Genomic DNA, 19611 nt, shown 5'->3' with positions numbered 1-19611 from the left:
CTTGCATGCAGGTCAATGGTCAGATTGTTGCTTGACCTTAAAAATGATAATGTCAAGAGCATGACAATGTCAAAAGAATGGCAATGTCAAAAGGATGACAATATCACGAGTATGACAATGTCAAAAACATGACAGCAAGAGAATGTCATTGTTAGGATAATGGTAATAACAAGAACTTAACAATGTCAAGAGCATGGTTATGTCAGGAAAATAAGGTTATGATCAAGTCACTGTCAAGAGCATGGTACTGTCCAGAACATGACAATGTCAAGAGCATAACAATGTCAAACGGATGACAACATCAAAGAGCATGGTAACATCTCAATATCAAACATGACAACATCAAGAGCATGTCACTGTCAAGAGCATGGTAATGTCATGAACATAACAATGACAAGAGCATGACTTTGTCAAGAGCATTACACTGTCAAGAGCATGGTTATATTAAAAACAGTATCTTTCAGAATTACTGAGTTACATGCAAAGTTATGGTTCTTGATTTCTCTCTTTAAAAATATTTATCATATCACTTCAATCATTCCCTATAAAGCATATGGATGGCATATCAGCTGTAAGTGACAAGAAAATGGTGTGAAGATGATCGTGATTTTGATAAAAAATAAAACACAGAAATATGTATACCAAAACTGATTTACATAAAAATTAAATAAAAAGAAAGCTTGGCAATATCTGCTGCATAAAATAAATAACAAAAAAATAATTGGGGTGGTTTATATCAAAATGCTTTGAGCAAATTAACCAGATTACAACAAGCTACTATCAACAGAAAATGTGAATAATTTTCCAACCCGTGTAACAATGTCTCCAAATTATATGTCCACAGTTGCCCAAATTTAGTACAAATTCCATTTATATATACTTATATATACATGTATATACATAATCACATACATTATTAATGTTTATCCCTGCCCAGCAATGACAACTTTCAGCAATTCAAATATCGTCTTTTCATAAATAAGTTTTCGTAAATAAAAATGATTACATAAATCTTAAGAACAAAGAAAATTGGAGTAGCAACACAAGCCCATGCTTTTCTAAGTAACATATGGCAGGAGATCTTAAACTTACCATAGCAAAGTGACAGTCTGGGGCCAATCCCCACACCTACAGGGTATAGTAGCATTTAATTTATATTTCCTTATCTAAAAATATTTTATGCTATATATATGTTGAAATATTAAACCGTTAATTTTAGTAGAAAATGAAACACGATCATGTCTGTAAAGGTAGAAATTATGTAAGTTACTTACAATATATACTCTAAACAGTAAGTAATACCTAAAAGGAGATTTACAAATTGTTCATCATTAACAAGTACACATAAAATGTGTCCTAATATTTTAAAAGTGAACTGCTGTTTTTGCCAAAAATTTGTACTCATCGATTTCATCCATTTGGCAACAGTGGCCAAAAAAACTTTTATCAATATTTTAAATTTCCTATAGTCCCAAAAATTTTGAGTACATTTTGAGGGTTGATCGCAAAATTGTTGTAAGTCTTTTATGTTATGTTATATAAGTTACTGCAGTTTTGCAGTCAACCCTCAAATATTTTCAAAATTACATCTCACAATCAGATAAAATGCATGTACTAATAACTGATGGTCATTTAAGTAAGAGATACTCCCTCCCAATGATACTGACCTTGCCAGCCTCGGTCTGGAACACACTTTCTGCTGTGAATAAACTCTGGAATAAGTTGCCATAGAAAACAACACGACTGAAATATATACAAACATTTACATTGTTAATACAGTACAACATCTGCAGAGCAACACCCTTTAAGTGATATACAGTATATTTGAATGGTCATTCCAGAGGGGTGTTGCTTTAAAGGGGTACAGTTTATTGTATATCATAGAGATACAATCAGTGAAGAGGCCTTTAAACTATAATATATTTGCTAAGTAAAGAATTTGGTAGCAAAAAAAAAAACAAAAGCCATGGAGGCTTCTTGTGCCAGTATAAAGGGTCATAACTTTACAAAAATCATCTTACAAGGTTAAGAATGTGTAATACACATCTTCACTTGATTTTGTAACATCCAAGCAATTTTAAAAAGATTCAAATCAGTATAAATATAGAGAAACAGATGTGTGGGTGTAATGATGGAAAAGATGGATGAACAAAGCAACAAGTATATTCTCAGAGACATTACCTCCTATTTCATTCTCAGAATCACTTGCCTACTATCATTGTGGGTTTGAATCTCACAAAGGACATTTTTATTTTCTGATTCCTGGCTGTTTTTGAGCAACTGGTTTACAGCAGTATAAATATATATGTAATTATGTATGTTTTACACAAAAAGTTTCATTATTTTTACTAGCCTTCTATATTTTTCAGACAAGCAAATTTTTGGATATAGGAAATAGTTTGGTAAGTATAAAATATAAACCATAAACCCCAAAACAGGTGCTCAAGTCAATCTCAGATAATAAAATTTGTTTACAAGAAAAAATTTTGGGGTTTTTTTTGGGGGCATAAAAAAAAAACAATATTTATTCTTTACGGGCATAAAAAATGAAAACAAATCCCAAAAATAAAAAACTATTGAAATAAATACACGTAAAAAGAAACTGTCAATTTAGTTTCATTTTTAAATACAATAAAAATTTCATAACTGTTTTAAAACCTTACAATTTTTAAAACAAAAAAAGAAATTGGAACAAAAACTCATATCCAAAGTCCAAAGGCACATTATCCCAACAAAAACAAATTATTTTTTTACTTTTTTTGGACAATAAATTTTTGAAAAAATTTTTTAAATAATGGTTTTAGAGAGTGGAAAAATGTTTTATGACCTAAGAAATTTCACACAAAAATAGAAAATTTTATTTGTCTTTAAAAAAAGAATTCCAAAATGTAAAACAAAAATAGATTTTTTTACTCCTATATAAATACTAAATCACTACAACCTTACAAACTCTCAGAATTGTTAAGGTAATTTGTCAATGAGTAACTTTTTGGATACTATAAAAGTACACCAAAAATAAAAAACTTTTGAGAAATAAAAATAAAAGCATTTCTGGGCACAATGGGCCATTAATAAAAAAAGTTTAAAAAAATTCAAATTCTGAAAGAATTCAAGTGTGTGTAATTGACCATGAGAATCAAAAAAATGTTTCAGTAGAATGATTTTATCGGTTAATGTATGCTGATTCACACATTATAACCTGATATTATGTCATTTGATAAACCTTGTCATCACTGTCAATGATTTATACATTCCACTCATATCTCCCGTCATGTCTCCGTGATAAATTTTTAGTTTGGGGAATCGGGGTAAAGACTAATAAAAAAATAAATTTTTCTGGTGTTACAAAAATCATGTATAAGACATCTGGGATAAATTTTTTTGGGTTTCTTTTTGATGTCATTTTTTCCTGGAATTTACCCTTTTTTTTAATCTTTCAATCATTTAAAAATTCACCTGACAAATGGTAAACCCCGATTTTTTTTAATCTTGACCTCCAAATTTTTTTGTATAAAATTTAAAATCTCCCGCTTTTAAAATTTGGGGCAGTCCACTGATATTAAAGGGGTTTCAGGATCTTAAAGGGTTTAAAATTTTAAGGAAACAAGAAAATATAAATTTATTTTAAATCAGACCCATTATAAAATTCTGGGGGATTTCTTTTATTTAAGTTCCCTTTTTTCATTCATCATAGATTTTTTTGCTTGGGTCAAAGGTCCTCTTGTGCCTAAAATACAAATAACTCATCCATTATCTGTACAACAAAGTAAATGGTTCTCTTATGCCTAAAATACAAGTTGCCATTTTATACCTGTACTATAAGTATATGGTCCTCTTGTGTCTCTAAAATACTAGTCAATGGTCCTCTTGTGCCTAAAATACAAGTCAATGGTCCTCTTGTGTCTAAAATACAAGTCAATGGTCCTCTTGTGTCTAAAATGAAAGTCAATGGTCCTCTTGTGTCTTAAATACAAGTCAATACCAAATATAAATATCACAAGGTATATGGTACTTTTGTGCCTAAAATACAAGTTGCCATGTTATACCTGTACAATAAGTATACAAGTCAATGGTCCTCTTGTGCCTAAAATACAAGTCAATGGTCCTCTTGTGCCTAAAATACAAGTCAATGGTCCTCTTGTGCCTAAAATACAAGTCAATGGTCCTCTTTTGCCTAAAAATACAAGTCAATGGTCCTCTTGTGCCTAAAATACAAGTCAATGGTCCTCTTGTGCCTAAAATACAAGTCAATGGTCCTCTTTTGCCTAAAATACAAGTCAATGGTCCTCTTTGTGCCTAAAATACAAGTCAATGGTCCTCTTGTGCCTAAAATACAAGTCAATGGTCCTCTTTTGCCTAAAATACAAGTCAATGGTCCTCTTTTGCCTAAAATACAAGTCAATGGTCCTCTTGTGCCAAAAATACAAGTCAATGGTCCTCTTTTGCCTAAAATACAAGTCAATGGTCCTCTTTTGCCTAAAATACAAGTCAATGGTCCTCTTGTGCCTAAAATACAAGTCAATGGTCCTCTTGTGCCTAAAATACAAGTCAATGGTCCTCTTTTGCCTAAAATACAAGTCAATGGTCCCTTGTGCCTAAAATACAAGTCAATGGTCCTCTTGTGCCTAAAATACAAGTCAATGGTCCTCTTGTGCCTAAAATACAAGTCAATGGTCCTCTTTGCCTAAAATACAAGTCAATGGTCCCCTTTTGCCTAAAATACAAGTCAATGGTCCTCTTTTGTCTAAAAATACAAGTCAATGGTCCTCTTTTGCCTAAAATACAAGTCAATGGTCCTCTTTTGCCTAAAATACTAGTCAATGGTCCTCTTTTCCTAAAATACAAGTCAATGGTCCTCTTTTGCCTAAAATACAAGTCAATGGTCCTCTTTTGCCTAAAATACAAGTCAATGGTCCTCTTTTGCCTAAAATACAAGTCAATGGTCCTCTTTTGCCTAAAATACAAGTCAATGGTCCTCTTTTGCCTAAAATACAAGTCAATGGTCCTCTTTTGCCTAAAATACAAGTCAATGGTCCTCTTGTATACCAAATAATATTTATATCACACAGTCTATGATACTCCTGTGCCTAAAATACAAGTTACTCATTATTCTCTGTATCTTATTCTATGGAGGATGTTTTTGTTAAACAGGTTTTCCATGACCTAAACAACTGTGTATGTGGCCTTCATGTGTCTTTAATACAAGATTTCTATGGACATGCTAAATTTTATAAATAAACCCCCAAGAAATTTTTTTTCTGCTTTTTATAATGAAATTTGAGCCATGTACCCATAAAAAACACAAACTTTGACATTTGGCCTAGCTCATGTTAACTCCAAACATTTTTTGCATCCTATATCTATTAAATTACTATAATATTGAAATACAAGAAGACCTTAACTACATCAAGACATGCCAATGAGAAAAGTAAGTATCAAATTGACATTTTTTCTACATTTTGCTTACAACATTACAGATTTTTCATGGCTTTGATTGACCATGTGGTTAACCAAAATGAAAATTTACAAAACCTAGAAAATTTGCATTGATGTGCATTTTTTTTTTCAACCAAAAAGAATCTTATGTTGCAAATATATTGAGATAATTTATTTGCCAAGAAACTGTTTTTATTTTTATTCCTTAAAGGCACATTATTGCATCAGGAATCCATATATTTTCAATTCTTTAGAAATGTCCAATATATGCTTAATAATGATTTAATAATGGATTTAGAGAATAACATAATTATGTCTTATTAACTGAAGAAAGTTGCACTGTCAGAATGGGCAGAAATGTGACATAAAGGTAGCAAAATTTTGACTTCCATACATAATAATTATACACCCTGCCAACAAAGCAAAGATGTAAAAGGTAGTTCATCAATGTAGCAAATGATTTTTTTTTAATTGTAACAATATACTAAATAGAAAAATTTGAAGGCATAATGGGCCTTTAAACATGTATATACCATATGAGAGACAATCATTTTGTCTGTCTTCAATCCTGCAAAACTTGTATAATTATGAAGTATTACAAAACTTACTGACTCACCTTTGCAATTTTAGCATCATCTTTTTTCTTAGCATTCTGGAGAACCTCCAGACCATGTTTGGCGTTGTCATAGTCTATCATCTTTCTACCACGTTTAGATACCCGTGCCTGAAATATACCAAATCAGATATATTACTTTAAAGGGACTCCACTGAGGTTTGTTTTTTGGACATGACGGGACTGGAAAAGATTTTCAACATTTATGTTTCATTTGATGTAGGTTAAGACCAACAACATGTGTGCAAAAATTATTATCATTCCCTCACTCCGATTTTACAAAATAATTATTCTGTGAAAAATAACCAAAAATTGAAAATCTTCACAATACTTTCACTCAAACTTGGCTAAGAGTAACACAAAAAATACAACTTTCGATCTATTTTTTTTTCCGTATATTTCATAATTATATTTTGTATAGGGGTATATTACTGTATATATTTGTTTAAGTGCTCCAGCTGATCTATGAAAAAAGTTCAAATTTTATGTAATAAGGCTTTTGGAACTCAGTGGAGTTCCTTTAAATACAGTTTAAACCTTATGTTTGGTGAAATAGACTGTTATCAGGTGACAAAGACTGTTGTTTGGTGATAATGTAGGGACATAAACCATTGTTTGGTGATAACAATGTGAAATGCACCATTTTTTGGTGACAACAAAGTAATATAAACTGCTGTTTGGTGAGGACAAAGTCACATTAACTGTTAGTTGATGACAAAAAAACTGATAGTGAACAAAAAGTGACTTAAACCATGGTTTGGTACCACAAAAAAATGACACAGACCACAGTTCAGATTTAAAACAGCTACCTGGAAGCCTAGCTGTTTTAATGGCAGTGCTGGCCATGGACAGGAAGCGATCCCTGTTCATTTGTTGGGGATTTTTCAACAAAACCCTTGTCAGCCAAAATTAGGAAGTTACCATCAGCACAGGTTTAACTGTATATATTTTATTGATCTGTTCGCTCATCATAGGGAAAAATCTTTTTTCAGGGAACAAAAGTGATCAAATTCTTTTGTACAGACTAATATTTCATTTTTTTTAAATAGCAAATAAGCTGTGTTAGCAGACTCCTTACTACTGATTTTATTTTTTTTTTTTGGCTTTTGATATTTAACCCCTTATAGGAACAATCAATATGCCTAAAATCAAGGCTAAACTAGTTTATTATACAAAAATAATTTATTTTCATGTTTAAAGGTTAATTTAGAGGCAGTAAGTATTACAACAGATTTAATAATTATTTAGAGATCTTTAACTTCTTATATGGTAAAGTGACAGATTCACCTGAATTTCGGACCCTTTTCAAAAATTATGATTTCTCAGGTGTTATTTTTGTTGTTGTTGTTGTTTTTATTAAATATAGCTATTTATAGCCTAAAAGTTGTTTATATATACATCTACATGTATAAACATGGATGTAAATGACAGATAAGATTTATAAATGTGGATATATAACCTTGAGCTATAGTATCGTACATACCACATTATCAAGACACAATGACACTATGCTAGACTAAATCTTACATCATTGCCTGAAGTCAGTGTAAGTATCAAATCAGTTAGTTTCCTCAATTAAACTGTTTCTAACATTTATATATTTACTAATAAAACACTTTTGCTGCATTTTAAACACTTGATTAATAGTTTAGTTAATACAGAACTGATTAAGTTTGCTTGTACGGGAAGCTATTAGCTTTTAAAGACACACTCTTCAATCCATTAAAATTAAAATCATTCTTGGACGAAAGAGTGGTTTCTTACTTAAGAAAACAATGGCTTGCCCTTGACGAGGTTTGAGCCCACACAGCCAGCAATCCTTAGATACTTGTCTGAAGCATTATCTAGCCAACCACAACACCACTCAAAACACTTTATCACTATACAACTCTATACAATTATACAACTCTCTTAACAGAAGAGATGAAAGTAACTTGACTTTTTAACCTACATGTCACTCAATTCTTCCAGCACTAAAAATAATACTTTTATATACCCTTCCACTACTAAAACCGAAAGTGACTAGCCTCGGGGTATAATCAGGCTCTATACTGTTGGCTGAAGAAGTTGACATTAACTTGTGGAGAACACTCTAGCATTGATGCACATACTAGAAACTCACTTTTTTGCACTAATAAAAACAAACTCACAGTAGTCAAACTTTGAGCATATAAACAAACAAAGAGTTCATCTGAATACTTCATCAACATACAGGAGTGGGAAGCAAGATTTACCTTTATTTGTGGTATAGTGGCGAGGTACTTGGTAAGAGGTTCTTGGACTTGATCCTGTAATTTTGTCAGGTAATCCTGCCATAACATGTCCATGTTCTGAAACAAACAGAAGGTACTGATATCACCCCAACAAAACATTGGTAAACAATTTGTCTTTACCATTTAGCCTCCCGATGGTTACAAAATTCTATATTATGCAACCAGTGCATTAAAGATCAGCTGGCATGCCCATGCTGTCTGATCATGGTCTGCACTGATCTCTACTAACTCAATACTTATTTAGAAAAGTTAATGGTATGGGTTAAACATGATAGAATATCAAAACTTAACTGCTAAAAGCCTTAAAAATACTTTATAACCATACATGAGTTTGTGTATCGCTATAAAAAAGAGACTTTAAATGGAATGATTTCACAATGGCATCAAAGCATTATTTCATAGAATTCACAGCACTATAGTGTTGTTATAGTTACATGCCTTTACTACTAGTAATAGTGAGCTCAGTAACAAAATAATATAATTAAGCTGCATATCATTCTTTACATCTGTGCATTCCGCATAGCTGCTGATTTTCAAAGTGCTATCCAAAAAATTTGTATTATCAATGTTGTTCTAACTGAAGTGCAGTTTTCCTTGGGAATAGAGAATGAAATTTGCAAGGGGATTGTTGTTGTTGAAGTGTGGTAAAGCTTGTTTGAAGGAACAGTTAGTCATCATTTTTTGACACTAAAAACATAACTTATAAAAGTTATAATATAATAATATAATACAGTACAAGAGCGATCAGTAATCACTGTGTCGCCTCATGATGGCCAATTTCATGTTGGGACAAATTTTGTGACAGACAAACAGACAGACAGACGGACAGTGCACAACTAGACTTGGTACTGATCATTCCTGTAAAGTTTGGATAAAATTGCACCAGTAGATTATGAGGAGTAGTCCGGACAAGATTTTGTGTATCTGGCAACACACAGAAAAAAAGACCTTTTTATCAAAGGGCCATAACTTGGCCAAAAATCATTCAACCGGAAAACCCGTGCAATATGCGCAAGGACTTGAGCTACAGATCAATCCTGTAAAGTTTCATTGAAATTGCATTAGTGGTATAAGAGAAGTAGTCCGGACAAACTTTAAAATTAAAAATTATTAAAGGGCCATAACTCTGACAAAAATCATTGAACCGGAAAATGCTGACAATACGCACAACTAGACTTGGTACTGATCATTCCTGTAAAGTTTGGATGAAATTGCACCTGTAGTTTATGAGGAGTAGTCCGGACAAGATTTTGTGTATCTGGCAACACACAGAAAAAAACACCTTTTTGTCAAAGGGCCATAACTCGGCCAAAAATCATTCAACCGGAAAACCCGTGCAATATGCACAAGAACTTGAGCTACAGATCAATCCTGTAAAGTTTCATTGAAATTGCATTAGTGGTATAAGAGAAGTAGTCCGGACAAACTTTAAAAATAAAAATTATTAAAGGACCATAACTCTGACAAAAATCACTGAACCGGAAAATGCTGACAATATGCACAACTAGACTTGGTACTGATCATTCCTGTAAAGTTTGGATGAAATTGCACCAGTAGTTTATGAGCAGTAGTCCGGACAAGTTTTGTGACGGACGGACGGACGGACAGACGGACAGACAGACAGACAGACGACGGTGAAGTGATCCCTATATGTCTTTAGGTTTTAAAAAAAATATTTTGGTTGAAGAAATTTTAGTTTATTCTAATTAATTTTAGTTTGAAACACTCTTGAATCCATTCCTGGAACCAACCAGTACTAAGCAATGAAAGTAAAGTTTCTTGCTCAGGGAAACAACGGCTTGGTCCCTGACGGGGTTTGAGCCCAGGAGGTCAGCAGTCCTTAGACTACTAGTAAACCTGTTAACCATTCGGACCGCCGCCACTTAAAAAAGAAAGTTTGTGTAACTTACTGTGAGTATTTCTGTAATTTGAGCATGATTCTCCCACTCTGGCTCGTAAACCTCCGCTACTGTTGAGTAGAAAGACTTTGATGCTAGTGACAGTGCTGAAATCATAAATATAACACTTTCATTATCATTGGCAACCAAAATGTCATTTTACCAACCATATTATCAAAACCTGAATACTAAAGGTCAGCTTTGTGGTGAAGGTCACTGTAACTTTGACCTTTGACCCACTGATGTCAAAATCCATAGTAATCTTCAACCAGTCATGACCAGCTTACCCATCAAAATGACTGTTGGTCAAAATGTCCTTTAGTTAATGATGAAATAAGCTTTTTCTAGCCAAGGTCATTGAAACCTTAACATTTGACCTTCTGACCTCAACAGGGGTACATGATTATATATTACAGGTCATGACCAACCTCCCATCAGACACTATAACAATAGGCTAATGTATTCTCGAATTATTAATTAGACAAGGTCTAGTCTTAAGATGAACAGACCAACATGTGCAATGGGCTAATTAAATAAATTTTATACTACAAATTATATGTAACCGGTCAACTACATATATGCTGCAAGGGGATAATTATAAGCCTTCAATGTGTAGGAGTTTGCATAAAATATATCTGTACATTTGCCAAAACATCTAGTGTGGCTATATATCATGGCCAAAAGATCAACTGTTACATCTTTTACTTAGTTATTTTTTATGACATTGGAGAGTATTTTTACTTTTACACAGTACCATTAGTATTTACCAGTATTATACGAAAAAGTAACATTGTCATATTCTTAATATGTTACACAGAATGGTCATTAATTATAATAGCTTTAGAATACATGTACCATCTGATGCATTTTTTTATATCAAAAACAAAGTCCATCCAATTCATTATGCTTTACTATGCTATATTTGTTAAATAGATTTGTCCTGTCTTGAATTTAAACCTATGAATTGTTTTGTGTATTTAATATCGAAATTTTTAAAACATGACAGGTTCTTTTCAATTTCAACTACTGTAATTTACCATGCTAACTTCCTGAACATGGATTTGCTTTACTTTAAGCTGAAAATTTATATTGCTAATAGGTTTCAATAACTTAAGTTGCATATCTTAAAAATAATTAATCACTATAATTGAGTTCATTATTTAATTCTAGGTTTCAATAACTTAAGTTACATAACTTAAGAGCAGGATCATATTCTAATTTCAGATTTCACATAATTATTTAAGCTCTCAATTAATTAAACATTAGTTCAATCAATTTTAAGTCTGCTTCCTGGTCTGTACAGTACTGGTGTTATATGTGAGGAAAAAATGTTGAGACCCCCCGGGGCTGAGATTATGTGACCCCCTGGGGCTGAGAGGACAGACAGCTTATTTATATATCCACTAGGCTATTAATATTTATTTCATTAAACGATACAATCTTTAAGGTGTGGAATCTTATAACTTAAAAGTCTGTGAAAGTTTGCTCAGATAATCCTCACTAAATTTGATTGTAGCACCTGTCATGCTTTGATTTTTGAAGTGTCCACTGAGGGATAATTTTTAGTTTCAGGGATAATTTTGATACAAAAACACTTAGAAATCAAACAGCCAATAGTATTAAAGATCTGGTCTGACTTCTCACAAATGTGAGCTGTCAAGGTTTTATTTAGATTGTATAGCCTATCATAATTTACCACGCTAAATATCTTAAATGGACTTGTCCATCTTTCAATCCAGACAAAAAACATTCATTCAGTTTTAGAATATGCACTGACTGACTAGCAAACAGTGCAGACCATGATCTGAGGGCACTGACACACAAACCAACCACTTTTAACAATGGTAGCAGTATATTAAGATGGTGAAATATTCAAATACTCACTCAAAAATCTTGTAAATCTTAATTAGGTCTAAAATTTAATGTGAATTGGTCAAGAAAAAGTAAAGTAAAAGTAAAAATCAATAGGTTAAGTAAAAGCAAAATCACCAGATGAAGTAAAAGTAAAATCAACATATTTTTTCCCCAAAGATGACTATTACAGGCCTAGACAAACTTCATACAAATATCACATTTAACTATACAATGACACACCAGTATGACAGTTGTTATGATGTAGTAGATGTAATAATAAACCACACTATAAACTTTTTTATTGTAAAAATCTTTCATTTCACATTTCATGAGAGTTTTACCTCCTCACACAAGAAATTGTAATGTCAAAATACCAAACAAAACTGATTTTAATGTCAACATGTTACATGATACAGCCTCTGACAATGAAACATCATTTTAAAGAGTTTATCATTTACACATCAAGGCATTTGTTTTGATCTTCATTTTTTAAGAAAAGAAAAAATTAAGGAGTTCATCGTTACGGAATCAGCTTTATGCTTTTTCTCCCTCTGTAAAAATGTGTAACAGTTACTATTTTGAAGTATTTTGCACAAATGAAGTTTAAGTCCAGCCCAATACTCCAGGGGATTGGCTCAGGAGACAAGAAAAGGTCACACAAAGTGTGGTATAATCAATTCTGTAGATGCCCCTCCATTTTGGTGCTAAACAAAACTACCACATTTTTGACTCTGCAGAATGTAGAAATAAATGTCCAGAACCTAACAAGTTTTATTGATAAATTAAATCATTGTTCAGCATCATAACTGAATCTGCAGAACAACTGATCAAGTTTAAATCAAATTCTTTTCAAATTCAAGCAAACAGCATACTAGTAATCCCTTCTGAATTTGTATAATGAAACTAACTCTGTTTTGATGTTTGAACAGCTAAATAGCAAAGTAAGGGACACTAAAATTGAGATTTAGAGATATGAGACCCGTGTTTCTACTGCAAGCACAGGTCCTCGCAGTACCGATTATCCAACATGAAACACGTAAAAACTCATATACCTCGCTTGTTTTTTTTCTTGATTTTTTTCTTTAAGCAAAGGTGAAAATAGATAAAGCTCGTCTTAAACAGAATAGTAGCGGAAATGTACGACATTTCGACAAATATAAACAGTAATTTAAGTGATTTAGGCGAGAGGCAAAGTGTAAACAGCTAAATCTACCTTCTGAATAATTACGTAGCTTGACATTTTGTCCGTAAGCAGATATAAAAACCTTTAATGAGGGAGACACTAATGCAACTACAAACATATCCCATCATGATTACCACGGGATATAAATATATACTCCTAAATTACGCATAACTTTCTAGGTCATTAATGTACCGTAATATTTGTGATGTTGATTAAATTATTCTTTACCGAGCCTGTAGTAGTAAGTATATAAACTCATTCATTAAAATTCTTCCTCATTATAACGAATGTTATTCATTTTTTTCTTAAAATGTGACTGTCGGCAAACAATAAGTAGTTATAGAGCCCTTCTATTTAGCCGGACTGGACTATTTTTGGAACTTAACTGATGTCAGCTTTCTCAATTAAGCTTGAATCGTAAGTCCCATATGATCAATGCACATCCAAGGTCAGCCGGCACATGTATTGTTTGCTTAAAAATGACAAATTGTTAAATGGACAATCCTATATCATAGTGGCAAGGGCTGAGTATGTCCTCACTCTAAATAATTTTCATTTGCAAATACCGGTAGATTCTTCCCATACAATAAATGCACAACCAAGATCAACTGACACATGCATTCCATCTGATCTTGGTCTGCTCTGTTTTCTATTCAGTCTATTTCAAATTGAGAAATGTTTAAATGGACAAGTGCACTTTTGATATTCAAAGTGCGGAAAGGACAAAATAAGTGTGCCTGATTTTTACATCTCTCTAAATAATTCTCATTTGCAAAAAGCACAATTATGGTAATATGTGTATAGTGTTTGCATCATCGAAATACCACACCATGGACATGCAATAACGATACCCAACATGTAAAATGCATTATATTGTCATAAAAATATGATCGTTATTGATTCTGTGTGCTTGACTTTTAAATGTCACTCACTATAGTTTTCCAGTGATATTGGTGTTGCTTTATGCAATATCCTGTTAAACTGAGGCAGGGTTTGGTTGCTGACTCTGGCCACATCAGTCTGATTAAAGCAAAAACTTCCAATGGTTAGACTATAGTGACATCAAAAATTTACAAACCATCAGTCCATACAAATGTAAGCGCGGTCATCCTGGTTCCTAGGTTTTTGAAGATCACCAAAACTGGGCATGCAGTGCACCAACTTAAGAGCCAAACAAATGTTGGCACCCGAAAGCTGCCTGACATATCCTATATAGATCATACATGGATCCAAAGGGGAGGTAAGGAAGTCATGGTGACCTCCGCCACCCTGGGGTTTGGCTAATAATGGAAGCTCTCTGAGATTTGGAAATCAAGATATTTTTTTATTGAAACTCTCAAAAAAAAATTTGGCTGCTACCCCTATAGTCACATTGACATAATACTAAGTCTGGTCACATACACTGACCAATCTTAGTAATATCCCCTTTAAATAGTGCTTAGTGTCAAGCGCAAAGCCACTTATACAATTTTTCTATTACTCTGAAACTAACAACTGACAGTACTGTCAAAACATGGTTAGTCCATTAAAACAACTTCAAAGCATTGTAATCTGGAAATTCATTTCTGTTTGACTAGTAACTTAAAAAGATGAATTTAATGAAATCCTCATGCCAAACTTATAGATAGCACCAAAGATAGTGAGTAAAACAAATTATGTTTTCCTTTTTGAAGCCATATGTTCATCCACTGACCCCATTGATACTGCAAATTCTGGGAAAAGACTTAACTTTCTATGGTCAATGACAAAGAAAAGATATCCTACATGTGTTTCAGATGTAGTGAAAAACAGACAGATGCTAAAGATAGGATGGGCCAAAGTACCATTTACATTTGTTGGCAATATAACAAACTCTTTTTTATATCAACAAGGTAATATTTGATTCTTAAAATCATTTTCATTTCATTTTCAAAGCCATAATAACAAGCCAGTACAGTGATTGTAAGGAGGGAGGGTCCTTTTTTCTTCTTTATTTAGACATGGAGCTAAAAATGTGTTTCAATTAGCCCTGATTGAGCCATCCTTATCATACTATGGTCTAACCCAATAAAGTCTACCATAAGTTAACCTATTTTCATACAATACACATAGGGCAACAATATGTAACCTAATTCATACTGCTACATGCCACTTTAAAAGTTTCTGTGAACTTGACCTTTAGTTATTGACCTGACACGACACTAGGTTTCAACCAAGGTCACTTGACTTGGCCATTTTACCTTTAACAGCAGGCAGTCAGTTAAAGTATATTACAGTTATTAAGAAGAAACACTCAAACTAAGCATACAGAGCTATTTAGAAATACAAATATGAGCAAAACCTCCTCCCTTCCTTATTTAAAAGGACTTGAATAAACAAATGACCTAATTCATAACAGGATGGCACTTGCAAAAAATAATAAAAACTAGAAATGTGTCATCATGCCACGGATGCCCCCGCATGCAGCCAAAATTTCAGATGTTATAATATTTAGTTCCAAATTTGTTTGCACAAATTATTGTTTTCATTTAAAGTTCAAAGCCCTTAAAACTTTTCAATGTTAACACAAATCATTTCCATACAATGTTGAAGTCACTGAAATTATTCAGTCTTAACCTTTTGAAAATAGCATATTTCATATTTGTAGCCAAAATAATGGCTACATACATTTCAACAAAAGTATGAGTGCTGAAACTGAAAGTTCAAAATTTTTCCAATTTTCAAGAAAGATAAGTTTGTCCAAAATCATTGAACCACGACCAAATTCAAACTTAAACTGCTTATTCCTAAGATGTATCTATATTATTTTCAAAGTGAAAGGGACATAACTCTGCCAAAAAAATCATCGAACCATGACCAAATTCCAACTTGACCTGCCCATTCCTTTGACATATCCATATTTCAAATTTGAGTTGAATATGTAACACTGCTGGGTAGATAATGAACAGAAACTGTAAATTTCATATTAATTTCAAAGTGAAAGGGGCATTACTCTGCCAAAAATCATTGAACAATGAACAAATTCGAACTGGGCCTGGGCATTCCAAAAACATATCCATATGTCAAATTTGAGTTGAATGTGTTGTACTGTTGGGGAGATAATAAACAGAAACTGAAAATTTCATATTATTTTCAAAGTAAAAGGAGCATAACTCTGCCAAAAATCATCGAACCATGACAAAATTGGAACTTGACCTGTGTTTTTCTAATGACATATCCATATGTCAAATTTGAGTTGAATGTGTTGTACCGTTGTGGAGATAATGAACGGAAACTCAAAATTTCATTCATATTATTTTCAAAGTAAAAGGGGCATAACTCTGCCAAAAATCATCGAACCATGACCAAATTCGAACTTGACCTGTATTTTCTCATGACATATCCATATGTAAAATTTGAGTTGAATGTGTTGTACCGTTGGGGAGATAATGAACGGAAACTGAAAATTTCATATTATTTTCAAAGTAAAAGGGGCATAACTCTGCCAAAAATCATCGAACCATGACCAAATTCGAACTTGACCTGTATTTTCTAATGACATATCCATATGTCAAATTTGAGTTGAATGTGTTGTACCGTTGTGGAGATAATGAATGGAAACTCAAAATTTCATATTATTTTCAAAGTACAAGGGGCATAACTCTGCCAAAAATCATCGAACCATGACAAAATTCGAACTTGACCTGTATTTTCTCATGACATATCCATATGTAAAATTTGAGTTGAATTTGTTGTACCGTTGGGGAGATAATGAACGGAAACTGAAAATTTCATATTATTTTCAAAGTAAAAGGGGCATAACTCTGCCAAAAATCATCGAACCATGACCAAATTCGAACTTGACCTGTATTTTCTCATGACATATCCATATGTCAAATTTGAGTTGAATGTGTTGTACCTTTGGGGAGATAATGAACGGAAACTGAAAATTTCATATTATTTTCAAAGTAAAAGGGGCATAACTCTGCCAAAAATCATCGAACCATGACCAAATTCGAACTTGACCTGTATTTTCTCATGACATATCCATATGTAAAATTTCAGTTGAATGTGTTGTACCGTTGGGGAGATAATGAACGGAAACTGAAAATTTCATATTATTTTCAAAGTAAAAGGGGCATAACTCTGCCAAAAATCATCGAACCATGACCAAATTCGAACTTGACCTGTATTTTCTCATGACATATCCATATGTCAAATTTGAGTTGAATATGTGCAACCGTTACTAAGATAATGAACGGAAACTGATGATGACGGAATGACAGAATGACGGAATGACGGAAGGACGGAATGACGGAATGACGGAAGGACGGAATGACGGAAGGACGGAAGGACGGAACAGGGTAACACTATATGCCCCGGCCATTACATGGCGGGGGCATAATTAACAAGTTGAAACTATCATCCATTCAAAATTTTAATGTATTCTATCAAAACTTGAATATTTTCAAGCAAAAACTAGAACTATCACTAAATGTGATTAATACCCCCACAAGACTGCTTCCGAAATGAGGATGTTACTAGTAACAGAATACCTTGTAAAAGAATTCAAATATAGAGTTATGGTTGTGGGCAATTAAAGACAGTTGTGGTTCTTATATGTTGCATTTCCTTTCAATGTGGTTGGCCATTGATGAAGTTTAATTGAATTACTCTGTAATAAGTCCAGAAAGACAAAGAAAAGGAACAAAGGGCAATGACTCTATAAATACTGAAGATAGAGTTATAGTTCTTGTGCACTGCACTTCCTCTTATTGTGCTTGACCATTGTATGAAGTTGTTTTGAATTCCAACCAGTACGTTTTAAGTTATGCTCCTGACAAGGAAAAGTATCAAACGGCAGTAACTCTGTATTTTGTCAAAATGGAGTTATGGCTCTTGTGCACTGCACTTCCTTTTAATGTCCTTGACAACTGTATGAAGTTGTATTGAATTCCAAACAGTAGTTTTCAAGTTATGCTCTGGACAAGGAAAAGTAACGAAGGGCAATAACTCTGTAATTAGTCAAGATGTAGTTATTGTTCTTGTGCACTGCACTTTCTCTCAATGTGCTTGACCATTGAATGAAGTTATATTGAATTCCAACCATTAGTCTTCAAGTTATGGTCCGGACAAAAAAGGCAATGGAAAAGTAACAAAGGGCAATAACTCTGTAATTACTTTAGATAGAGTTATGGTTCTTGTGCACTGCACTTCCCCTTATTGTGTTTGACAATTGTATGAAGTTGTTTTGAATTCCAACCAGTAGTTTTCAAGTTATCCCCCGGACAAGGAAAAGTAACAAAGGGCAATAACTCTGTAATTAGTCAAGATAGAGTTATGGTTCTTATGCACTGCACTTCCTCTCAAATTGCTTGACCATTGTATGTAGTTATATTGAATTCCAACCATTAGTCTTCCATTTATGGTCCGGACAAAAAAAATTCAATAGAAAAGTAACAAAGGGCAATAACTCTGTAATTACTTTAGATAGAGTTATGGTTCTTGTGCACTGCACTTTCCCTTATTGTGTTTGACAATTGTATGAAGTTGTTTTGAATTCCAACCAGAAGTTTTCAAGTTATGCCCCGGACAAGGAAAAGTTACAAAGGGCAATAACTCTGTAATTAGTCAAGATAGAGTTATGTTTCTTGTGCACTGCACTTCCTCTCAATGTGCTTGACCATTGTATTTAGTTATATTGAATTCAAACTATTAGTCTTCAAGTTATGGTCCGGACAAAAAAAAGCAATGGAAAATTAACAAAGGGCAATAACTCTGTAATTACTTTAGATAGAGTTATGGTTCTTGTGCACTGCACTTCCCCTTAATGTGTTTGACAATTGTATGAAGTTGTTTTGAATTCCAACCAGTAGTTTTCAAGTTATGCCCCGGACAAGGAAAAGTAACAAAGGGCAATAACTCTGTAATTAGTCAAGATAGAGTTATGGTTCTTGTGCACTGCACTTCCTCTCAATGTGCTTGACCATTGTATGTAGTTATATTGAATTCCAACCATTAGTCTTCAAGTTATGCTCCAGACAAGGAAAATGCAACGGACGTCTGGACCGACCGACCGACCGACCGACCGCCCGACCGACCGACCGACCACCGGGTGACTCCTATATACCCCCCCAAACTTCGTTTTTGGGGGTATAAAAACAACAACACTATAATTTAGGCAAGGGCAGATTTCTGTCTGAGCGTCTGAATTAATTAATGGAATTTACCATATAACAGTAGCAAAAACAGTAATGTTACAAACATATTGTAAATGCCTTTCTATCTTTTATGGCAGTTACTGAATGAACACTGTCCTATATTTTGTTTTTAACATATTTTGTCTTTATTGTAACAAAAATTCTTCACAAAAATTAAAACAAAAACTTATCAAAG

At 33.2% G+C, this 19611-nt stretch overlaps 1 protein-coding gene across 1 annotated transcript in view; it reads right to left on the bottom strand.

The window, feature by feature from the left end:
- LOC132714965 (myc box-dependent-interacting protein 1-like) overlaps positions 1-19611 on the bottom strand; it is a 65055-nt gene that overhangs the window by 27681 nt on the left and 17763 nt on the right. Inside the window, exons 4-9 of the mRNA XM_060697908.1 lie at positions 10233-10327; positions 8284-8379; positions 6053-6160; positions 3713-3727; positions 1668-1802; positions 1093-1128 (exon numbers count right to left, since the gene is read on the bottom strand). Coding sequence (XP_060553891.1) covers positions 1093-1128; positions 1668-1802; positions 3713-3727; positions 6053-6160; positions 8284-8379; positions 10233-10327 — 485 coding nt within the window. The remainder of the gene's footprint in view (positions 1-1092; positions 1129-1667; positions 1803-3712; positions 3728-6052; positions 6161-8283; positions 8380-10232; positions 10328-19611) is intronic.

The sequence above is a fragment of the Ruditapes philippinarum genome, unplaced genomic scaffold, assembly GCF_026571515.1.
Source record: "Ruditapes philippinarum isolate M1 unplaced genomic scaffold, ASM2657151v2 ctg371_1_1_1_1, whole genome shotgun sequence".
Classification (NCBI taxonomy): domain Eukaryota; kingdom Metazoa; phylum Mollusca; class Bivalvia; order Venerida; family Veneridae; genus Ruditapes; species Ruditapes philippinarum.
Note: the sequence above shows the minus strand (reverse complement) of the source record. Positions and strands in the feature narration are given on the sequence as shown.